The 26,002-nt window shown below is 42.8% G+C and overlaps 1 protein-coding gene across 7 annotated transcripts in view; it reads left to right on the forward strand.

Annotated features, from left to right (window-relative positions):
- tanc2a (tetratricopeptide repeat, ankyrin repeat and coiled-coil containing 2a) overlaps positions 1–26,002 on the forward strand; it is a 1,096,529-nt gene that overhangs the window by 706,474 nt on the left and 364,053 nt on the right. For all 7 annotated transcript variants that reach the window (XM_085966617.1, XM_085966618.1, XM_085966619.1 and 4 more), the window contains one exon: positions 8,336–8,522. In XM_085966617.1, the coding sequence (XP_085822743.1) occupies positions 8,336–8,522 (187 nt within the window). The remainder of the gene's footprint in view (positions 1–8,335; positions 8,523–26,002) is intronic.

The following is a 26,002-nucleotide window of genomic DNA, read 5'->3' on the forward strand; positions in this document are numbered from 1 at the left end:
CCCGGCAGAGACCCAGGAGGCCACCGGGGACACCCAGCCGACACCCGCGGCACCACAACAGCTACGTCGGTCACAGAGGACTATCAAACCCCCGAACAGACTAAATCTGTAGAAGGGGTGAATGTGATGAAATATGCCATTCATCAGGCACTGTATTCCCTGTGTTTAGTTTAGTTTCAGTTTCATTTCCTTACCTGTATTGTATTGTGTGTAGGGCTCCGCCCATACCTGGCCCCTACTTAAGCAAGCCCCAGCATGTCTCTCAGCAGTACAGCAGATCTCTGGATGAGAGACACTTCTCCAATGTGTATTACTTTCTGAGTTAATAAAAGTCCTGCTTTGCTCCGTTAACGTCGAGTCTCGGATTCATTGAGGCACATCAATATACTTAAAGGAAAATTTACAGGGCTATGGGGAAAGAGCGGGGGAGTGGGACTAATTGGATAGCTCTTTTGAAGAGTCGGCGCAGGCACGATGGGCTGAATGGCCGCCTTCTGTGTTGTAAGATTCTATTAATTAATGGAACTGTGCTGTGCGTGTTAAGTTTGAATTCACTCTTTACATGGTGTAGATCACACATTGGAAGCACAGTTGAAAATTGATCATATTCTGTTTGAATTTTGCTGGTCATTGTACCAAGCAGTAAAATGAGAAACGTGCTGATAGAGTGCAATGTACCATATCCAAGCTTCAAGGTTCTTAGTGGAGGAAGTCATTTTGATCATTTATAAATTATGATGTGATATGTGGAAAGTAATGCATTTTAGCAATTGAAACTTTTTTTTTTCCAAGCCTCTCCTTTTAATTGAATTGGACCATTTTAAAATCTTTACAGCATATCTAGTGCACTTCTCAAACACATCCTGTTATGTCGGTTAATCTGTCCTCCATCAAGGAGAATTGTAAACTCTGCCTGAAAAGGTCCATAGGAGATGTGCTATTCCTGTCCATTTTTGGATCTTAGTCTACAAGTCAAAATCTTTTTATCAGACCATTGCTTAATGTCAAATTATGATTACTGTGAATGTTGCTTTCTCTTTCCATTGAGTTGTCTGTCTAAAATAGTGCTTGGAAGTTCTCCACCACAACTGCAATTTGCATTGCCAAAGTATGACATGTTTGCCTTGGTGATTTTCGCCAACAGCACCATCTTACACTTACTCTTGCAGGATCGAATCATTGGTGCGTCAGCTGTCCAGGGCACCTTCAGGAGCACCACCGTATTTTACTAGTCTCTTTTTCATCATCAACCTTCAATGTCCAGCTCACAGTACCATGCTGATTATTTTAAACCTTACCAGCGTGGCCCACAAGCTGACAGCAGTTAAAAAAAAAAAAGTTGTCAAACGCAGCAGCCAACTTGCGCACAGCAATGTCCCACAAATAGCAATGAGATAATTGACCAATAATATGTTTCAGTGATGTTGATTAAGGGATAAATATTGGCCAGTATAATTGGAGAACTCCACTACTCTTTCACAAATAGTGCCATGAGATCTTCATTTGCCTGCTCAGTGGACATTAGAGTTGTGGTTTAACGTCTCATCGGAAGAACGGCACCTCTTAACAATCCAGTATTTACTGACTCACATCAATGTTTCCTCTCTTTTTTTGTGCGTGGTCCCTTTAAATGTGCTGTGTGGTATCTTTTCCAGCGGCAATAGCTGGTGAGCGGCCTGCACGGGACCTCCCGATTGTTGCGTGCCCGCGCAGGTTAGGGGGAATGTTAACTCGCACTATACTGAAGAATCAGACTAGATGATGTGCTCAAGTCATAGAGTAGAGCTTGAACTTAGACTCGCAGGCGAAAGTGCTAGTTCTTAACCAAGCTGACTTGGTACAAATGAAGAAGGCTATTTAAATGAAAGAAAGAAAGACTTGCATTTATATAATGCTTTTCATGACCTCGGGACGTCCTAAAGTGCTTTACAGCCAATGAAGTACTTTTGAAGTGTAGACACTGTTGTAATGTAAGAAACTGAGGCAGTCTGTTTGCACACAGCAAGGTCCCACAAACAGCAATGTGATAATGACCAGATAATCTGTTACAGTGATATTGGTTGAGGGATCAATATTGGCCAGGGGCGAACTCCTCTGCTCTTCTTCGAATAATGCCGTGGGATTTCACATTCACCTAAGAGGGCAGACGCGGGCATTGGTTTAACGTCTCATCTGAAAGCAAGAGAGTGGGATAAAGTGTTCTGTTCCCAATACCTACAGGTCCTCCAAGTAAATATTGGGAAGACTGAAGCCATCGTCTTCGGACCCCGCCACAAATTCTGTTCCCTAGCCACCCACTCCATCCCGCTCCCTGGCAGCTGAGTGCAGCTCAACCAGACTGTTCACAACCATGGGGTCATATTTGACCCCAAGATGAGCTTCCGACCACATATCCGTGCCAACACCAAGACCGCCTATTTGTACCTCCGTAACATTGCCTGACTCCACCCCTGCCTCAGCTCATCTGCTGCTGAAACCCTCATCCATGCCTTTGTTACCTCTAGACATGACTATTCCATCGCACTCCTGGCTGGCCTCCCACATTCTACCCTCCGTAAACCTGAGGTCATCCAAAGCTCAGCTGCCTGTGTTCTAACTCGCACCAAGTCTTGTTCACCCATCACTGCTGTGCTCGCTGACCTACATTGTCTCCTGGTTAAGCAATGCCTCAATTTTTTTTTTTTAATTCTCATCCTCTGCTTCAAATCCTTCCAAGGCCTGGCCCCTCCCTATCTCTGTAATCTCCTCCAGCCCTACAACCCTCCGAGATATCTGCGCTCCTCCAATTCTGGCCTCTTCAGCATCCCCAATTTTAATCACTCCACCATTTGCAGCCGTGCCTTCAGCTGCCAGGCCTTAAGCTCTGGAATTCCTTCCCTAAACCTCTCCGCCTCTCTACCTCTCTTTTCTGCTTTAAGATGCTCCTTAAAACCTACCTGTTTGACTAAGCTTTTGGTCATCTGCCCAAATTTCTCTTTATGTGGCTCAGTGTCAAATTTTGTTTGGTAATGCTCCTGTGAAGTGCCTTGGGACGGTTTACTATGTTAAAGACGCTATATAAATACAAGTTGTTGTTGTTGAAAAGCCACTTAAAAACCTATCTCTTTAACCTTGGTTTCCATTCTGTTCGTTCCTCACTCCTAATTTCTTTCCAGCTCCTGCTCAGCTTTCCTCCTCCCCTCTTTTAAGCTGCTCTTCTATATGAGGATGTTGGTGATACCAGCATTAACTCACTGAGTATGGTTCCAAGAACATCAGCCAGTCTTCACTAATTGTCCAAGCGGCCATTGTTTTTCTGTGCGCCTCATTGATAAATGTTGGCAGGCTTTATGACCAGGAGAGATGTCATAGCCGAGCATAGGAATAGGAGTAGGCCATTCAGCCCCTCAAGCCTCTTCCAACATTTAATTAGATCATGGTTGATCTTTACTCAACTTCATCTACTCGCCCTGACTTCGTAACCTTCAATTTCCTTGGCTAACAAAAATCTATCCATCTCTGTTTTTAAATTTTCAATTGCCCTAGCCTCAACAGCTTTTTGGGGGAGTTTTCCAGATTTCCCCTACCCTTTGTGTGAAGAAGTGGTTCTTGACATCACTCCTGAATGGCCTGGCTCTAATTTTAAGGTTATGCCCCCTTGTTCTGGACTACCCCACCAGAAGAAATAGTTTCTCTCAATCTATCCTATCAGTTCCTTTAGATCACCCCTTGATCTTCTATACTCAATGGAATGCAAGTCTACGCAACCTGTCCACATAATTTAACCCTTTTAGCCCTGGTACCATTATGGTGAATCTGCACTGCACCCCCTCCAAGGCCAGTGTATCCCTCCAGAGATGCGGTGCCTGGAACTGATCTCCGTACTCTAAATGGGGCCTAACCAGAGCTTTATATGACGAACATAACTTCCACCCCCTTGAGAGAAAGGTCAGCATTCCATTAGCCTTTTTAAAAAATGTTGTACCTGTCCACTGGCTTTTAGTGATTTCTGTGCATTGGCCCCTAAATCTCTCGGCTCCTCCACAGTTCCAGCTTCTCACCATTTAGAAAATACTCTGATCTATCTTTCTTAGGTCCAAAGTGGATGACCTCAAACTGCTCCAGATTGAATTCCATCTGCCAGAGTTTTGCCCACTTACTTAATCTATCAATGTCCCATTGCAACGTTCTGCTCTCATCTACACTATTTACTGTACAGAAATCACTAAAAGCTAGTGGGAAATCAAGGGGCTAACAAGAGTGGGGAACTTAAAGTAATTAATATCAGTGGAGAAAAAGTACTTGACAAACTAATGGGACTAAAAGCCGACAAATATCCTGGACCTCATGGCCTACATCCTAGGGTTCTAAAAGAGGTGGCTGCAGAGATAGTGGATGCATAGGTTGTGATCTTCCAAAATTCCCTAGATTCTAGAACAGTCCCAGCGGATTGGAAGTAAAAACTGTAACCCTGCTATTCAAGAAAGGTAGAGAGAAAACGGGGAACTACAGGCCAGTTAGCCTGACATCAGTCGTCGGGGAAATGCTGGAATCCATTATTAAGGAAGTGGTAACGGGACACTTAGAAAATCATATGATTAGGCAGAATCAACATGGTTTATGAAAGGGAAATAGTGTTTAACAAATTTATTAAGAGTTTTGAGGATGTAACTAGCAGGATAGATAAAGGGGAACCAGTGGATGTAGTATATTCGGATTTCCAAAAGGCATTCAATAATGTGCCACATAAAAGGTTGCTACTCAAGATAAGGGCTTATGGGGTTGGGGGTACTATATTAGCATGGATAGAGGATTGGTTAACGGACAGATAACGGAGAGTGGGGATATACGGGTCATTTTACGAATTTTACATTTGGCAGGCTGCAACTAGTGGCGTGCCGCAAGGATCAGTGCTTGGGCCCAGGCTATTTACAATCTTTATTAATTACTTTGATGAAGGGACTGAGTGCAATGTATCCAAGTTTGCTGATGTTACAAAGCTAGGTGGCAAAGTAAGCAGTGAGGAGGCCATAAAGAGGCTGCAAAGGGATATAGACAGGTTAAGTGAGTGGGCAATAAGGTGGCAGATGGAATATAATGTGGGAAAATGTGAAGTTATTCACTTTGGTAGGAAGAATAGAAAAACAGAATATTTTTAAATTGGTACAAAATTGTTAAATGTTGGTGTTCATAGAGATTTAGGTGCCCTCATACAGGAAACACAGGAAGTTAGCATACAGCAAGCAATTCGGAAGGCAAATGGCATGTTGGCCTTTATTGCAAGGGGGTTGGAATACAAGAGTAAGGAAGTCTTGCTACAATTGTACAGAGCCTTGGTGAGACCACACCTGGAGTACCGTGTACAGTTTTGGTCTCGTTATCTGAGAAAGGACATATATGCCTTAGAGGCGGTGCAACGAAGGTTCACTAGATTGATTCCTGGGATGAGAGGGTTATCGTATGAGGAGAGATTGAGTAGATTGGGGCTATACTCTCGAGTTTAGAAGAATAAGAGGTGATCTCATTGAAACATCAAAGATTCTGAGGGGGATTGAGAGGTTGTTTTCCCTGGCTGGAGAGACTAAAACTAGGGGGCATAGACTCAGGATAAGTGGTCGGCCATTTAAGACTGAAATGAGGAGGAATTTCTTCACTCAGAGGGTTATGAATTCTCTACCTGAAAGGGCTGTGGATGCTGAGTCGTTGAGCATATTCAAGGCTGGGGTAGCTAGATTTTTGGACTCTAGGGGAATCGAGGGATATGGGGATGGGGCAGGAAAGTGGAGTTGAGGTCGAAAATCAGCCATGAACTTATTAAATGGCGGAGCAGGCTCAAAGGGCCGTATGGCCTACTCCTGCTCCTAATTCTTATGTTCTTAACCTTGGATATATGGCTCTCTATTCCAGCATCTAAGCCAGTTATAAATATGGTGAAAAGCTGAGGCCCCATTACAGATCCCTGGGGGACACCACTAGTCACATTCTGCCAATTTGAGTACATACCCATTATCCCTACTCTACCTCCTAACCAATTTCCTACCCATGTCAATAGGTTACCTCCAATTCCATTCACTCTCATTTTTGTTAACAGTCTCTTATGAGCAAATGCCTTCTGTAAGTCCATATAAATAACATCCACATACACTCCCTTATCTGCCAAGTTAGTTACACCTTCAACTATGCTTGTTAGACTTGCTTACTCGTTACAAATCCATGCTGGCTTTCCCTGATCAGTTCATAATTTGCCAAGTGCTCAAATGCCATCCACACACACTTTCCAGTACTGAGGAAGAATGACCTTGGCTGCTGCCTGGACTGAAATATGCAAATTTAGCGGAGAGTCTCGACTGCTAATTTCAGTTTCTCTTCAAATCTGCCCTTCTCAAGTGAAAGACTACAGGATTGGACCTATCCTTCAAATTCCAGGATATGGAATGCTCGATTGTTATGCAGTGCTCCATTTGGTCTGGTGGACTTCTGAAAACTAGCCAGTAAGGGAAAGTGACCTCAATTTTACCAGGAGTGGATTTTGAGTGCATCCATTGGATCTCGAGTCCAGTGCTTCAACCACTTGGCTATCGTGTTGGTCCTGAAAACTGCCTAGTGCTATTTCTTTGCTGAAATTAACAAATCATCTCAGTATCATGAATGGAACTTAGTCAAGAGAAGGCAAAAGTGACCTCAAAGGTCTCGGCTGTATTTGCAACCTTCTGGATCAGGAACACAAGGCAATTAGGCTGTTCAAATGCTTAAGGCTGCTGACCTGAATTCCTTTGATGTCATACATAAATAATATAATGGTTGACCGTCTCCACAGCATTGTGTAGATTTCAAATTTCTGAATTATAACTGTAATAAAATGCATTTTAGGTCACTCAAAGGACCTTTCTGCTGCTAAATGCTGAGTACAATGAAGCCCATATAAGTGAATAGGCCATTAGCCAGAAAAATGATTCACTTATCCCAGCTACTGTAAGTGTAATCTGATAAAACATAGTACTTGTAAATTTGTAAAATAGTGTACAGCATTGGCAGCTCTGCAACAGTATTGCTGACAGAAAAAAGGAGTTCAAAGCAAGTGTTATGTATTCAGTGGGCTTTATTAGCGTATGAGTCACAAGTAGTCAGCATTAATAGACCTGCTGGAGTTACTGAATCAAACCATTGTTATTTTCAAAGGGTTTTGTTCACCATTGATGGCTCAGATGCAGCTGGTAAAATTTTAATTCACTAACTGCTTTTGCATTGGCCATAGAGGTGTCAGTTTGTCTTGGTTGGTAGCATGCTCACCTCTGAGTCCGTAGATTGTGGGTTCAAGGTTCACTTAGACCTGAGAACATCATCTAGGCTGACACTTCCGTATAATATTGAGGAAGTGCTGCGTTGTTAGAAGTGCCCTTTTTTTTTTAGATGGATTGTTAAACCAAGTCCTAGTCTGCCTGTTCAGGTGAATTTAAACAAGCCTATGGCACTTCCAAGAGCAGGGATTTCCACCAATGTCCTGGCCAACATTCTTCCTTCAGCTAACAGCACCAAAAACAAATAAACTGGTCATTCAGCTCATTTACTGTTTGTAGGAATATGCTGGGCACCAACCGGCTGCTGCGTTTAACTATGTACTAACTGTAATTGCACTTCAAAAAGAAAGTAATTGGGTGTAAAGTGTTTTGGAAAGTCCTGAGGACAAGATAATGTTTGGTATTACTGCGAGTTTGTTCATCTGTTCATAGAGGGGTGCTTGCTGTGCCAGTTCTTCACATGTGGGTCTTACACACCCAGCAGCAAACCCAGTGTAAACTTGCTGGATTCGCTAAGGCTGATTCAGCCTGTGAACTGCCATTTGAGGGTCACAGCTCTATTAGACACTGAATTATGAACAGCTGAGTTAACTTAATTAGAAGTGCAATTAGCAGATTAACATCCCTATATGAATCTCAAAGCTGTTTAGTTCACATTATCCTTCCATAAATAGCAGAATATCCTTCTATAGAATGTTGAACGTGGTAGCATTATGTAAAAGCCTCAAATGCCCTGTGCTGTTATCATAGCAATAGCACGATGTCTACATTCCTAGGCTCAACTAATTGGCAAAGCTAAGTTATATCTGAAACTTTCATTAGATTTTTTTTTAAAGTTCTAGAAAGTAATTAAGCATTTTGCATCCACTTTGATGGTATAAATTGGCTGCTTGCTACTATTGTGATGTTTAAGAGAATGTAAATGGGGGTTTATGGCAACAATACAATCCCTTTAAAGATTTGTAATGTTGCAGTGTCAAGAAAAAGATAATTACATTTCTCCAATTAATTTGTTTTTATATTTAATACCTTAAACAATTTCTGACTTATTTTTGCAGACATCTGCAGAGACGCAGCGAATCAGCCCCTGCTCCACTTTGACTAGCAGTACTGCATCCCCACCTGCTAACAGTCCTTGCTCTACCCTACCACCGGTCAGTACGTCTACAACTGTTAAGGATTGCTCTTATGGAACTGTTACCAGCCCAACCTCCACACTGGAGAGCAGGGACAGTGGTATCATTGGTGAGTCCTTCCAAAATGCTCTTTGTATTTATCCTTCAACACTAGAGGTTTATAAATCCTGTGTGTTTTACTTCCTTGTGGCCCTTGTTTGCAAGTTTATGAACACTACTGTGTACGCGAGCTGTATTTAAAATAATGGTGGCTAAATCGAGTTAGCCATGACTATTCAATCATAATTTTATTGTAAAATCACAATTTGGCTTGATTGGTGTCTCTCGAATTTTGCTTTAACTATACAATTTAACTGAATCGTGACAAATGGCGTTTGCTGCTATTTCCTCAATCGTAACTTAGTACCACCCTAGCTTTAACATAGACTCAGTGGCTCTAGGCCTGTCGAATGTAGGCTTTGCCACGTAAAGTGAAGTATTTGACCATAGTATCCTTCATGTATTCAAGTGGCCTTCACAAGACTTTGACATTTCCACCGTTAAATCATGATACAACACGCAAACCATCTAAAATGTTTGTTTTACTTGTTTTTGTTTTTATTGTAATTGGAACTCCAATACTGTTTACTGTACCACTGTAATCACACTTCAAAGTTGGCAAGTGTGTGTTCTTCAGAGATGCCACAACAACTCAAGTCCAAATAAGGTTGATAAAGCAATTTCAGTTACGCTATGGTATATGAGTAATGGGCAACCAAATGCTGTTTAGTACCGATAAGAACACTTCATTGTTTATGAGAGAGCTTTCACTTGCATGAATAACATTTATTGCCATTTAATATTTATATCAGATCCATGTAAATATGAGGTCAGGGACACAATAGTAAGTGACGTGTATAATGTGTTTGAGGTGACATCAATGCTGTAGCACTTTCTAGTGCAGCATTTGTACATCCTTTTTATGAATTTTCCAAATATCATGGGTGTACAGCCAAGTGTGATTGATTGTGGGGAAACCAAGTGTTATGACTTTGTGTTGTATGTGGTTTTCTACTCTCTCGTCCTTAAAGGCTCTTGCATCTGTGCAATTATGCCAGTTATTTTTTTTTCCCAACCGAAAAGGGTGCATTCTGTATAAAACTGAGTCAAGACTGTTAGCTGCTTTGCGTTCCCAGTAACAAGTAGCGCTCTCCCCAAGTCACATTGCGTCAATCATCAACCATTCACGTGCTCATTAGTCGGCCATATCTAGAGCCATTAAAGTAGGCAAAGCAAATGAGCACGAACAAGGTGGCTGAGGCACACAATTACTCTAGTGGGGGGGAGGTACCTAGAGAGCAAATAATAAAAATGACAACAGAGAAGGTAATAGACTTAGGTAGCAGTGGGGAAATTAAAAACCAGAGCGTGTCAGGAAGGGGCAGAAGGTATGGAGTAAAAGGTAAAGTAATAAAAAGGGCAAAAGCAGGAACTAAGTGTCACAAAACATCTTTGAAAGTTCTCTATCTGAATGCACGTAGCATTCGTAACAAAATAGATGAGTTAATGGCACAAATAACTACATGTGGGTATGATCTTGTGGCCATTACAGAAACATGGCTGCAGGGTGACAATGCCTGGGAATTAAACATACCGGGTTATTTAACGATCAGGAAGGACAGGCAGGAAGGAAGGGGAGGTGGGGTGGCTATGTTAATAAAGGAAGGAATCACTGTAATACACAGAAATGATATTGGGTCAAAAGATCAGGATAATGAAACAGTTTGGGTGGAGATAAGGAATAATAAGGGGAAAAGAACACTAGTGGACGTAGTCTATAGGCTTCCGAACAGTTGCAACTCTGTTGGACGGAGTATCATTCAGGAAATAGTTGAGGCTTGTAATAAGGGAACATCTATAATTATGGGGGATTTTAACTATCATATTAATTGGACAAATCAAATTGGGCAGGGCTGCCTTGAGGATGAGTTCATTGAGTGTATTAGGGATGGGTTTCTTGAGCAGTATGTAACTGAACCGACCAGGGGGCAAGCAACCTTAGATCTGGTCCTGTGTAACAAGACAGGATTAATTAAAAATGTCCTAGTAAAGGATCCCCTTGGAATGAGTGACCATAACATGGTTGAATTCCATATTCAATTAGAGGGTGAGAAGGTTGGATCTCAAACAAGCGTGCTAAGCTTGAATAAAGGAGACTATGAAGGTATGAGAGCGGAATTGAGTAGAGTGGATTGGGAAAATAGATTAAAGGGTAAGACAATACATGATCAGTGGTGTACATTTAAGGAGTTATTTTACAACTTCCAAAAAAAAAATATTCCACTAAGAAAAGGGTGTAAAAGAAAAGACAGCCATCCGTGGCTAAGTAAAGAAATTAAGGTTAGTATTCGACTAAAAACAAGGGCATATAAGGTAGCCAAATCTAGTGGGAGGATAGAGGATTGGGAAAACTTTAAAAGACAGCAAAAAATAACAAAAAGATTGATTAAGAAAAGGAAGATAGATTATGAAAGTAAATTAGCAAAAAATATAAAAACAGATAGTAAGAGTTTTTATAGTTATATAAAAAGAAAAAGGGTGGCTAAAGTTGGTCCCTTAGAGGATGAGACCGGGAAATTAATGGTGGGAAATATGGAGATGGCAAAAACACTGAATATTTTGTATCAGTCTTTACAGTAGAGGACACTAAGAATATCCCAACACTGGACAAACAGGGGGCTATGGGGGGGGAGGAGCTAAACACGATCAAAATTAGTAAGGAAGTGGTACTCGGTAAAATAATGGGACTCAAGGCGGATAAATCACCTGGACCTGATGGCTTACATCCTAGGGTCTTGAGGGAAGTGGTGGTAGGGATTGTGGATGCATTAGTAATAATTTTCCAAAACTCCCTGGACTCGGCAAAGGTCCCGGCAGACTGGAAAACTGCTAATGTAACACCCTTATTTAAAAAGGGCAGTATACAGAAGGCTGGAAACTATAGACCGGTTAGCCTAACATCTGTGGTAGGTAAAATTTTGGAGTCCATTATTAAGGAGACAGTAACAGGACATTTGGATAATCATAATTTAATAGGACAAAGTCAGCATGGTTTTATGAAGGGGAAGTCATGTTTGACAAATTTGCTGGAGTTCTTTGAGGAAGTAACATATAGGGTGCATAAAGGGGAACCAGTGAATGTAGTGTATTTAGACTTCCAAAAGGCATTTGACAAGGTGCCACACAAAAGATTATTGCTTAAGATAAAAAAAATCACGGGATTGGGGGTAATATTCTGGCATGGATAGAGGATTGGCTATCTAACAGAAGGCAGAGAGTTGGGATAAATGGTTCATTCTCAGACTGGCAATCAGTAACTAGTGGTGTTCCGCAGGGGTCAGTGCTGGGTCCCCAACTCTTTACAATCTATATTAATGATTTGGAGGAGGGGACCGAGTGTAACATATCAAAGTTTGCAGATGATACTAAGATGGGAGGGAAAGTAGTGAGTGAGGAGGACATAAAAAACCTGCAAGGGGACATAGACAGGCTAAGTAAGTGGGCTGAGATTTGGCAGATGGAATACAATACTGGAAAGTGTAAGGTTATGCACTTTGGCAGGAAAAACCGTAGAGCAAGTTATTATCTTAATGGCAAGAAACTGGAAAGTACTGAAGTACAAAGGGATCTGGGGGTCCTGGTGCACGAAACCCAAAAGGTTAGTATGCAGGTGCAGCAAGTGATTAAGAAGGCCAATGGAATGTTGGCTTTCATTGCTAGGGGGATAGAATATAAAAATAGGGAGGTATTGCTTCAGTTGTACAAGGTATTGGTGAGACCGCACCTGGAATACTGCGTACAGTTTTGGTGTCCATACTTAAGAAAAGACATACTTGCTCTCGAGTCAGTACAAAGAAGGTTCACTCGGCTAATCCCGGGGATGAGGGGATGGACATATGAGGAGAGGTTGAGTAGATTGGGACTCTACTCATTGGAGTTCAGAAGAATGAGAGGCGATCTTATTGAAACATATAAGATTGTGAAGGGGTTGGATCGGGTGGATGCGGGCAGGATGTTCCTGATGATGGGTGAAACTAGAACTAGGGGGCATAGTCTTAGAATAAGGGTCTGCTCTTTCAAAACTGAGATGAGGAGGAACTACTTCACTCAGAGGGTGGTAGGTCCATGGAATATGCTGCCCCAAAAGCTGTAGAAGCTACATCATTACATAAATTTAAAACAGAAATAGACAGTTTCCTAGAAGAAAAGGGAATTAAGGGTTACGGGGAGCGGGCAGGAATTTGGACATGAGTCTAGGTTCGGATCGGACATGGCCCTGTGGGTAACGGAGCGGGCCCAGGGGCCGTGTAGCCTGATCCTGCTCCTATTTCGTGTGTCTAATTCTGTTAGATTCAGGAGATGGTTCTGTGATAGTGGATTGGCGGTTAGGATCAGATCAGCCATGATCTTATTAAATGGCGGAGCAGGCTCGAGGGGCCGATTGGCCTACTCCTGCTCCTATTTCTTATGTTCTTATGTTCTTAATTACAATTAACATACACAGGGAGTGTTCCCATCCCCCAACTCCCAAGTTGGCCATTGTCATTTGGTACATGTGCTAGTACTGACCCACATAATATACTGCCTGCATCAAATCAAATCAAGTGTTTCCACAGTTGGGAACAACATGTGAACCCAGCTTCTGTTTAAGGTTTTAAATACTGTGCAAAATGTAATTGTCCATTTACAACTGATGTATAAAATGTTGTCAAAACAAAACACCACTGTCTACCACATTTGCCTGTGCTTCGTGAACCATACCCACATAGAATGACAATGCTGTATGACCCATATGATTCAGGACAAAATTGGCTAATGAAAAAAGTCTTAAGAAATACAACTTCCATTCAGGAGTCACTGAAGTATGCAGCCACTCATGGTTAGAGGCTGCTGGTGAGGAGCTATTGATATCCATTGATGAAGGAGACTTGGAGCCAGGAAGTCATTGGCACAGATTGATGCTTGCAGGCAGATTAACATCAAAAAGCATATAAGCCAAAGGAAAAACACATCCAATCCCTCCAAGGAGAGAACTATCAATTTAGCAGTGCAGAGTTTCTCTCAGACAGGAACTCTCTTAACAGAGCACTCCAGCTCTCTCTCAGGAATGCCTTCCTGGTACTTGATGATACCTGGCACCTTTCAGACTACACATTCACAGGATTAATCCAAATCCAAATACATAACATAATTATGTAAAACCAAACATAAATATCCCTCTGATAAGGATTGAAGGGGCCAATCAAATCTTCTGTCGAGGAGTAAATCAGACCTCCCTAGACAGGAGTCTGCTTGAGAACATCTATCAGTTTACATGACTCCCTGACGAGGAGGAGAAGGAAGAGCATCATGAGCTCCCCAAGTGCTAATTTGCTGGATCAGAGTTCCAGATTTACGAGAGTCAAAGCCTCAATAATTTCACTTCAGGAGTTCCGACCCCATTTCGGTTGATGTATGAAAATAATCAGTATCTGTTTCCAAAATAGACCGAGTACAATGTCATACCAACTAGCCCTGGGCAAGCTTTGATCACTGGAGGGATACACAATCGCATGCAGATGTTAAAATAGTCCACGGTCCCTTTTGCAGTCTATCACTGTCCTTCACTGACAACCAAGTAGGCTGCCAGGCTGTTGCAGCAAGCAACAATTTACACCTTGGGCTCACGGGTGAGATCATGGCTTTTGTTATTTTTAGTCTTAGAAAAGCATTAATCACGTCAAATGTCATTCCCCAAAAAAGCTACAGCAGCAGCTACTACAACTGTATTTTGATGGGATAAGTGGATAAATTGCTGGAAGTTTTAAGAAGCAGCATCAGAACCTGCAGACAATTTTGGAAATCTGTATAAATAATTCATAATTCCTTCCAAGGTTCAACAATAGGCCCTGCCCCTCCCCCACTTCAATCTGGCCTATATTTTCCACTTGCCTGTTGCCCTTTCCAAAGGACTTTAAATGTTGGGCTGATGTCCAAGAGAGCTGTGGCTTTGTATCCAGAGAAAGTTTGATCATTTTTGCAGCTATCAGATGGATATGTATGCCTCCAGGTCCTTTTGTGAGACGAAAGGTAAAAGGAGAGAGTTAAAGATATACAGGAAAGGGAGAGAAAGTTTGTACCATGACAGAGTTGGAGACATACAGAAATAAAGCAAGAAAGGGAGAGAGCATGTGGATAGATTGGGAGACCGAGAAAAGGGGTGACAAAGGGAAGGAAAGATTTGCAGAAAGGAGAGAAAAATAAAGACATGGAGTGCCTACAGAGAGAGAGAATAAGGATGCAAGATGAACAGAAATATGGATAGGAGAAATAAAAAAAATAGTGAGAGATAAGCAGGGGCAGGAAGAAAAAATAAAATTTTATTTACTTTTTTGTCCGAGTAGTGGTGTTGAAAAGTAGGACCTCTTCTAAGAGAACTTCTCAATCAGCTAACAAGCCACCATAAAGTTTGGTTCAGCAACAATCCTTTTGTGGCTTTATACTTTCAAGTAGGACATCCACAACTAGAAGTATAACATAATATGTTTTAAAAAGTTATGCTGTGGTATTCTATATAACCAGATATCCCTGTTCAGTGTTGTACTGTCAGGAGTGTATGAGGACAGATACTATGGCAGTGTGGTGAGCATTTTACACAGTCTTCTGCTTTCTCCTGAACATGTGGGACTCATTCACTATTGGAATGATAAAAGGTTAAGTAAGCCCTGCCAGGATTCATATCAAAGACGTTTTAGCTGCAAGTTCAGCATTCAAATGACTGAGCTGCTCAGTGCTCAGGAACATCAAAACCATCTCTCTATTTCCTCCGGATAGCTACTAGATTAATTACAGGACGATAATGCACGATTGCTGCACCTTAAACCCCCCTCCAGTTCTGCAGAATTATTAACTTTTTCCAGCCTTATTCTACCTTAAGCCATCCATGGCCACACACAAAGCAACTGAAACCACTCCACCACACACTTTATTTAATCAATATTTGAATGTTTTTCAAATGGCGTTATTGGCTCTCTTCATTGCAAAATTAGGCTGTGTATTATCCTGTATAATTGAATCTGCTGTTGCTGTCATGATAATGTTTATGTGGAAATTAAAATTTGCAGAAGCCTTTATGTTCCAAGACATTGAATATTTTGGTTGAAAAGAAATTGGGATAAAAAGATCCCAAAAGTACAGTTTAAGCCACTTAGTTTGACAACAAATCAAATCCGTTCGAGTTAATCATTTTGAACATGATTATAAAATCACAAAGGAGCCACCGCATAAACTCACTTAGAAGCAATTTCGTTATAAAATATTTTTATCTCCTTTATTTGTATCAAATTGCTACCCTTGAAAATCTATCCTATGTACAAAAATAGTACCTGATAATGGATTTGCTAGAATGTAGGCTAAGCAAAATAGTTATTTCAACATTAGCATCATCCATCAGTTTCAAAAAAGATGCAAGGACATTTTGATTTGGATGATGCTAAGTAAAAGTGCCCTGACTTGACACCTAACTTTAATTTATCCTTTTCTATGCCTTGGTTAGGGGATGTCTGGAGCTTGCTTTTTTTATAGAAACATTGCTTGTACAAATGTATCCTCCTGAAAATTACCATGTAAACAAAATGTACAAAGTCTTCTTCAATCTGTGGACCAAATTAAATTGATCCTCCAAACAGACCTTTGCTGTGTTACCTACCACGTAGTCAGCTGCCCAAATCTGAGAGAACCTGCACAGCTAGCTACCACAGTCTCTCTAGATTAGATCAACTATACCGAATCCCACCATCACCAGGGCCTTGTTTAACCACCCACCAGCAGATCTTTCAAATACAAACTAAGTGTGGTAAGTACTCTTTTACTCACTTCATTTCTCTGAAATCTACAATGAAAGGCAAAGGAGTTTTTATTCTTAGCTAGTAAATAGTTGAGAACAGTTTGTTGCTATGCTGGAAAGCACATTAAAGCAATAGGAAATCCTTTCTGGCATAACCACATTGACTACCAACAAGCAGCCTAAGAAGGCCCAGTGCCTGGTCCTGGACTTGAGTCTGAGGCATTTGCTCTTTGTTCTCTTGAATTGGAAGGACTTAAACAGGGGAGACAAACAAATTGGGAGGGGGAAGAGTGTGAAAAAATTTTAATACATAATAATCTGGGTCGCCAAGTGCTTCAAACAAATTGAGTAGCTGTCCCTCAATTCTCTTTTACATCCAATCCAACATTCCCTCTCCTTGGAGATTTGCTTGCGTTTACATTGTCCTTGAGAAAGCAGCTCTCTTACCTTAGAAGCTACAGTCTTTGTCCTAACATCAGGAGCAGCCTTCTCCGCTTTGAGCAGAGTAATGGCATGATGGAACTTCCATATGGCCCCTCCAACCCCTATTCATTTTCCTGGTTTGCGGTCGCTTAACATGCAGGGAGAACTCCCGGTGGGATTCCTGCTGCCAAGAGGAAGCTTCCACTGACACGAGGTACACAAAGTTTAGAGCTGATGGCCAAATTGGAGGGAGAAGTGGTCTCCACTAGGCCCTCAGCCCCCATTTAAAGAATTGGGGCCTTCCCAGCTACTACCCCAGGTCTATCGCCACCTTTATCAGGGTGGTCCTTGGGGAAAGCTCCATAATAAAAACATAAGAAATAGGAGCAGGAGTCGGCCATTTCGCTCCTCAAGCCTGCTCCACCATTCAATAAGATCATGGCTGATCTTCTACCTCAACTCCACTTTCCTGCACTATTCCCATATCCCTTGATTCCTTTAATATCTAAAAATCTATTGATCTCTGTCTTGAATGTACTCAACGACTGAGCCTCCACAGCCCTCTGGGGTAGAAAATTCCAAAGATTCACCACCCTCTGAGTGAAGAAATTTATCCTCATCTCAGTCCTAAATGGCCGACCCCTTATTCTGAGACTGTGACCCCTGGTTCTAGACTCCCCAGCCAGGGGAAACATCCTCCCTGCATCTACCCTGTCGAGCCCTGTAAGAATTTTGTATGTTTCAGTGAGATCACCTCTCATTCTTCTAAACTCCAGAGAATATAGGCCTAGTCTAATCAATCTCTCCTCATAGGACAATCCTCCCATCCCAGGAATCAGTCTGGTGAACCTTCATTGCACTCCTTCTATGGCAAGTATATCCTTCCTTAGGTAAGAAGACCAAAACTGTACACAGTACTCCAGGTGTGGTCTCACCAGGGCCCTATATAATTGCAGTAAGACGTCTTTACTCTTGTACTCAAATCCTCTTGTAATAAAGGCCAACATACCATTTGCTTTCCTAATTGCTTGCTGTACCTGCATGTTAACTTTCAGTGATTCACGTACAAGGACACCCAGGTCCCTCTGAACATCAACATTTCCCAATCTCTCACCATTTAAAAAATACTTTGCCTTTCTATTTTTCCTACCAAAGTGGATAACTTCACATTTCTCCACATTATATTCCATTTGCCATGTTCTTGCCCATTCACTTAGCTTGTCTATATCCCATTGAAGCCTCTTTGCATCCTCCTCACAACTTACATTCCCACCCAGCTTTGTATCATCAGCAAACTTGGATATATTACATTTGGTCCCCTCATCAAATCATTGATATAGATTGTGAATACCTGAGGCCCAAGCACTGATCATTGCGGTACCCCACTAGTTACAGCCTGCCAGCCCAAAAATGACCCGTTTATTCCTACTCTCTGTTTTCTGTCCGTTAACCAATCCTTAATCCATGCTAGTATATTATCCCCCAATCCCATGAGCCCAAATTTTGTTTAATAACCTCTTGTGTGGCACCTTATCAAATGCCTTCTGAAAATCCAAATGCACCGCATCCACTGGTTCCCCCTTATCTATTCTGCTAGTTACAACCTCAAAAAACTCTTCACAGATTCGTCAAACACGATTTCCCTTTCATAAATCTGTGTTGACTCTGCCAATCCTATTATTATTTTCTAACTGCCCTGTTACCATGTCCTTCATAGATTCTAGCATTTTCCCTACTACTGATGTCAGGCTAACTGGTCTGTAGTTCCCCATTTTCTCTCTCCCTCCTTTCTTAAATAGTGGGGTTACATTTGCTACCTTCCAATCTGCGGGAACTGTTCTAGAATCTATGGCATTTTAAAAAATGACAACCAATGCATCCACTATCTCTATAGCCACCTCTTTCAAAACCCTAGGATGTAGGCCATCAGGCCCAGGGGAATTATTGGCTTTCAGTCCCATTAATTTCTCCAGTACTATTTTTTTACTAATACTAATTTCTTTCAGTTCCTCATTCTCGCTGGACCTTTGGTTCTCCGCTATGTCCAGGAGGTTTTTTGCATCTTCTTCAGAGAAGACAGACACAAAGTATTTGTTGAATTTCTCTGCCATTTCCTTTTTCCCATTATAATTTCTCCTGTCTCAGCCTGTATGTGACCCACATTTACTTTTCGCTAATCTTTTCCTTTTTACATACCTATAGAAGCTTTTATAGTCTGTTTTTATGTCTCTCGCTAGTTTACTCTCATTCTATTTTCCCTTTCTTTATCAATTCCTTGGCCCTTCTTTGCTGAATTCTAAAATTCTCCCAATCCTCAGGCTTACTACTCTTTTTGGCAACATTATAAGCCTCTTCCTTTGATCTAATACTATCTTTAACTTCTCTTGTTAGCCACTTTTCCTGTGGGATTTTTGTGCCTTAAAGGAATGTATATTAGTTGTAAATTATGTATTAATTATTTAAATGCTAGTCATTGCATCTCTACCATCATACCTTTTAATGTAGTTTCCCAATCTACCTTAGCCAACTCGCCCCTCATACCTACGTAGTTTGCTTTGTTTAGATTTAAGACCCTAGTTTCGGATTTAACTAAATCACTTTCAATCACTAAATATAAAATTCTATCATCTTATGGTCACTCTTCCCTAAGGTCCCTTTACTACAAGGTTATTAATTAACCCTTTCTCATCGCACAAGACTAGATCTAAAATAGCCTGTTCCCCAGTTGGTTCCTCAACATACTGATCTAGAAAGCTATCTTGCATACATTCCATGAATTCGTCCTCCACACTATTACTGCAAATTTGGTTTGCCCAGTCTATATGTAGATTAAATCCCCCATGATTATTGTATTACCCTTGTTACATGCGCCTCTAATTTCCTGATTTATACTCTGCCCTACATTACAACCACTGTTTGGGAGCCTATAAACAACTCCCACCAATGTTTTCTGCCCCTTGCTGTTTCTTAGCTCCACCAAACTGATTCTACTTCTTGATTTTCAGAGCTAAGACCCTTTCTCGCTACTGTTTTTATCCCATCCTTTATTATCAGGGCTACCCATCCTCCTTTTCCATTTTGCCTATCTCTTCTAAAAGTTAAATATCCTGGAATATTTAGTTCCCAACCTTGGCCACATTGCAACCACGTCTCCGTAATGGCTATTAGATCAAACGTATTAATTCATCTATTTTGTTGCGAATGCTTTGCGCGTTCAGATATAATGCCTTTAGCTTTAATTTATTTCTATTTTTCCCTGATGTCACCTTAGTCACTGATGCCTTATTACCTTTGTTACTCTCTCTGTCCCTTCCTGACCCACTCTGCTTATTTTTACCCAAAACTCTACTCTGCTCCAGAGCCTTGACATTTCTCTCGCTGCTTTTAAATTTACTCTTTCCTGAATCCGCCCACCCAACCTTCATTAGTTTAAAGCCCTGTCTACTGCCCTAGTTATTCGGTTCGACAGGACACTGGTCCCAGCCTGGTTTAAGTGCAGCCCGTCCCAACGGAACAGCTCCCTCTTTCCCCAGTGCCCCATGAACTGAAACCCCTTCCTCCCACACCACTCTGAGCCACGCATTTAAACCTCTGATCTGTTTGTCTCGATGCCAATTTGCATGTGGCTCAGGTAACAATCCAGTGATTATTACCTTTGAGGTTCTGCTGTTTAATTTGGATCCTAGCTCCTCAAACTCCCTCAGCAGAACCTCATTCCTAGTTCTACCTATGTCGTTGGTTCCTATGTGGACCACAGCAACTGGATCGACCCTCTCCCACTCAAGTTCTCTTCCAGCCGCAAGGAGATGTCTTAACCCTGGCACCGGGCAAGCAACACAACCTTCGGAACACTCTGTCGCAGCTGCAGGGAACAGTATCTATCCCCCTGACTATACTGTTCCCTACCACAACTACATTTCCTTTCACTCCCCCCACTTGAATGGCCTCCTGCACCATGGTGCCATGGTCAGCTTGCTCATCCATCCTGCAGCTTTTTCCCTCATCCACACAGGCAGCAAGAACCTCATACCTGTTGGATAAGGGCAAAGGCTGAGGCTCCTCCAGCACTGCACCTGGGGTTCCCTTACCTGCCTGCGTTGCAGTCACCCGCCTGTCCCTGACGATTAACCAGTACCACTACCTAACCTAAGGGGTGTGACTGCCTCCTGGATCAAAGTGTCTTGGTAACTGTCCCCATCCCTGATGCCCTGCAATGTCTGCACCTCAACTGAAGTTCCTCAAGATGCAGGCACTTACTGCAAACGTGGTTGTCCGGGATCACGATGCTCTCCACAAACTCCCACATGCTGTAGTTGTGGCACACCACCTGCCATTCCTATATGACCTTGTTTTATTTAATTCAATTTAATTCAATTTGTAATTACATAACTTAGTTTACAGTGTAGTTTTTTGACTACTAACTTGATCTAAATTAAATTATGGGTACTGAAATTAATTATCTACCTGTAACACAAAACACTACAAGTAGTGTAGGCAAAAAGCAGCAACTCCTTCCCCCTCTTCTCCGAATTCCCACTCTTTCCAAATTCTCAAATAAAACACACTGTTTAAGTCCACTCCATTTAATCCTGCTCGGTGCAGACCACTCTGGGGGGGGGGGGCAGGAAAATCTGCTGGGAACCTGACCCCTGCCTCCTTTCTGGCATTTGGATGTGATGGATTGGGAAGAGCCAAGCAGCATTCGTCCCATGGGGGTGGGTGACTCCAGCTTGGGATTTTGCTCTCTTCGTTTTGGGTGGTGATGGTAGAGCAATATCTAGCCCCAGTGTTTGCAAAAGTTATACAAGTTTCTGTTAGCTATCAAATTATCCATCAGTGTGATTCTCTGATCTAATCTATGATTCCTCGGCTTTCAGTATGATTGTTCCACTGGTGAGATTGTTGCTTATATTACAGATCTGAGAGTTGTAAAATGTATTGGCATGGCTGATAGTGTTTGCACTCAAAATATTTAAACAACTTTCCATCAGTTTATAAAGTGCTTAGTGTGGTGTATGTAACCGTTCCACCTTTAAGAGAACTATTTTAAGAGTTGCACTACTTTATCTTGGCTGCTGTATACTGTAATACCGGTGGTGACCACACCGGTATATAAGTGCTGTGTAATGATTTATTGAGCAGTTCCGCCCTGACCTTCGACTAGTAAAGACCTGTTAAAAGTTACTCTTGTGGTCTGTGTAGTAATTCTCATTATAACACACAGACTTAACACTTAGGAGCTCCAGTGGACCTCCTGGTATTTTAGGAAGGAGGGAGAGGGTACAAGATAGCGTGTTTGGAGACAAAAAAAGGAGCAGGTCAAGGAGCACTAATCATATTGGTATCTTTAAATTAGGTTTGACACTGCACTGTTTGGGCATCAAACCCAAGCAGTTCGAGACTGCCTCTTTCTGCTGCTCCACTCAGGCCACGACTTTTGTATGTTGATTAGGCCCCTGCTTGCCTTTTGCGGGTGCCGCATTGATGACCTGAATTGTGTTTGTTAAAATTTAAAAGTACAGGATTGGGGTCGAGTTGCTTGATCCCGATATTTTAATCACCCTAATCCAGGCCAGGCGAGAGAGGGTCAGAGGGGTGTTAAAATTCAGGCCATAGTTTGGGTTCCGTCAGGACCACTTGGCTCCAGACCTCATTACAGCCTTGGTCCAAACATAGACAAAAGAGCTGAATTCCAGAGGTGAGATGAGAGTGACTGCCCTTGACATCAAGGCAGTATTTGACTGAGTGTGGCATCAAAGAGCCCTAGTAAAACTGAAATCGAAGGGAATCGGCGGGGGTTGGTGGGGGGAAACCCTCCACTGGCTGGAGTCATACCTAGCACAAAGGAAGATGGTTGTGGTGGTTGGAGGTCAATCACCACAGCCCGAGGACATCGCTGTAGGAGTTCCTCAGGGCAATGTCCTAGGCCCAACCATCTTCAGCTGCTTCATCAATGACCTTCCCTCCATCATAAGGTCAGAAGTGAGGATGTTCGCTGATGACTGCACAGTGTGCAGCGCCATTCACAACTCCTCAGATAATGAAGCAGTCATTGCAGCAAAACCTGGAAGACATTCAGGCTTGGGCTGAGAAGTGGCAGGTAACATTCGCGCCACACAAGTGCCAGGCAATGACTGTCTCCAACAAGCAAGAATCTAACCACTGTTCCTTGACATTCAACGGCATTACCATCGCCGAATCCCCCACCTGGAGGATCCTGGCTGTCACCATTGACCAGAAATTTAATTGGACCAGCCACATAAATACTGTGGTAACAAGAGCAGGTCAGAGGCTAGGTATGCTGCGGCAAGTGTCTCACCTCCTGACTCCCCGAAGCCTTTCCACCATCTACGAGGCACAAGTCAGGAGGGTGATGGAATACTCTCCACTTGCCTGGATGAGTGCAGCTCCAACAACACTCAAGAAGCTCAACACCATCCAAGACAAAGCAGCCCGCTTGATTGACATGCCATCCACCACCTTAAACATTCACTCCCTCCACCACCGGCGCACCGTGGCTGCCGCGTGTACCATCTACAAGATGCACTGCAGCAACTCGCCAAGGCTTCTTCGGCCGCATCTCCCAAACCTGCAACCTCTACCACCTAGAAGGACAAGGGCAGGTGGCGCATGGGAACACCACCACCTCCAAATTCCCCTCCAAGTCACACACCATCCTGACTTAGAAATATATTGCCGTTGCTTCATCGTCGCTGGGTCAAAATCCTGGAACTCCCTCCCTAACAGCCCTGTGGGAGCACCTTCACCACACGGACTGCAGGGGTTCAAGAAGACGGCTCACCACCACCTTCTCAAGGGCATCTAGGGATGGGCAATAATTGCTGGCCTTGCCAGCAATGCCCACATCCCATGAATGAATAAAAAAATAGTCAAAGGTAGTTAATTAAAGTCACTTCACTGTATTAATTATAGACTGATTTGAGAGTTAAAATACATAAAAGATGACAGGTGGAGCCCTATTTGAACTCCAATTCAATACAAAACGTTGTCTCAATTTATACTGAATCCGGTTTGACAGGGCTTGCATCAATTGATTTGCAATCCTTACATTAAACATCACAAAGTAAAACTTTATCAAATCAGCCTCATTTTTTTTACTATCAGCTGACCATTAATGCATGTGCCCAAGGTAATCTCGAACTGTATTTTTATTACTTTATTTATTATTATGCTCAAACAGACCTTACCAGGAGAGGAAGGATGGGGGGAGGGGGGGAAGTGGGTGGGAAGGTCATTTTACAGTTTAAGTGCACAACGAGCGGGCGGAGGATGTCTGTTGTTACTGCCGTTAGGCTCAGGCCTCTTTTGGATGCTGCTTGCGCCAAACCAGCACTCTGAGCCTGTTGGGGGCAGCGGCAGAAAATCGGACCATCAGAGGAAACTCGCACCTGCAGGCAACGGGCGAGAGCTTTTAATGTGGGCCCAAGGAGGCACATTCCTGTTTTAAAAAGTTACCTTTGGACCGCTTGTGTTTTTTTTACATGGCCTCTTTAAAGACTGCTGGTTAAGCCGCTCAACACCGGTGGAATGGGTCCTCAGACAGGCGTCAGGCCCCTCGTTAACATATCCCAAGAATGAGACGATAAACCAAGGCCCTGTCTGCCCACTCAGGTAGATGTATAAGATCCCACGGCCACTATGTCGAAGAAGAGCAGGGGAGTTCCCCCCGGTGTCCTGACCAATATTTATCCCTCAACCATCACTTTAAAAAAAACAGATGATCTAGTCATTGCTGTTTGTGGGAGCTTGCTGTCTACAAATTGGCTGCTGCGTTTTCTACATTACAACAGTGACCACACTTCAAAAAGTACTTCATGGATTTAAAGCATTTTGGGACGTCTTGAAGTCGTGAAAGGCGCTCTATAAATACAAGTCTTTTTTCTTTTATTGTAAGGTTTGAAACATCTTAATACTAAAACTTCTTTGTTAAGGGGAAATCGTTTTTGACTAACTTGATTTATTTGATGAGGTAACCGAGAGGGTGGGTGAGGGCAGTGCAATTGATGTTGTGCACATGGACTTTCAAAAGGTGTTTGATAAAGTACCACATATTAGGCTTGATGTAATAAAACTCACTATGCACTTGGTTCGAGTATAAAGCAAGGCTTTAATCAACTTGTTTCAAAACATGGAGGTCTAGTTATCTTTCAATAGTTCCTGTTTACACAATGTCCTGGGCAAGCTGGGCCCACGCCCGAGTATTTATACTCCTTAGACGGCGCCACCAGCTGGCTGTCCAGTGTTATTTCATGAGTCTTTCTTCATGGATCATAAGATTCTACCTCCCTAAAGATTTGGAAGTCCGATGACTTCCTTTCAATGGATTAGCCGCACCACGAATAGCCGCAGTCTTTTAGCTCTTCGCTTGTGGCTGGAAGGCACATCTCCCGGACCGTGTCTGGGTCCCTGGGTCGCTTGATCCGTACTGGTAGGTCGACAGGGCCCGTGTCGCCTTGATCGATCTGAGGGAGACTGGGGAGATCGTGACTCAGGGTGCGGGTCCTCACAGGCGCAGAGCTGGCTTCATTTTGTTTGATAGCCGGGGATTGACTGGCGTCCTGGCTTCGGGTGGCCATCCCATGGGGAGCGCTCGGCTCCCTGAGTTGATCCGGTGGAGTAGCCGGCAGATCTCTTGATGTCCCAAGTAGGGCGTCATCTTCAAAGGTGCGCAGAGTGTCGGCATCATTACCGTGGGACCCTCTATCATTTGGGTCAGTGGGACCGGTTGGACAGAGAGCCTGTCCGTTACCGATGGGATGATATGGTCGTTTTACTTGTGGCGATTCCCCATTGGGAAAGATAATTTTTGAGTTTGCTTGACATGAAGGGAGGGACCCCGATCAGAGTGGATGAAATTGGCCGTACCGCAAAGGGAAAAGACTTGATCGAGGCATTTGATCACTGGAAGTAAGCATATTGAGACAGGGGAAAGCAAAGGGAAAGCGTGAATATTCGTCCAACATAGTAAGTAAGTAGGTGTTTTGCGTTGAGGAAGGCAATGGCCGTTTAAAGTCAATGCTGAGTCGCTGCGTAGCGTGTATGAGCGAGCCATCTGATGGACGGAAGAATTGCGGTTTTAATTCTGCACAAATTCTACAGGAGGAGCATGTTCTTTTCACATCTTCCGTAGAAAATGGGAGATTTTTAGATCGCACAAAGTGCAGCATACGGGTAACGCCAGGATGGCGTAAGTCAGTGTGAAAATCCGCAAGAGTCGAAGTTGACATAGAAGAGCAGAATGCCCACATGAGGGTACCCGGGGCCACATTCTCTTTGCCGGG

The sequence above is a fragment of the Somniosus microcephalus genome, chromosome 24 (assembly GCF_052327205.1).
Source record: "Somniosus microcephalus isolate GS21.2 chromosome 24, FLI_Smic_1.0, whole genome shotgun sequence".
NCBI classification, from domain to species: Eukaryota; Metazoa; Chordata; class Chondrichthyes; order Squaliformes; family Somniosidae; genus Somniosus; species Somniosus microcephalus.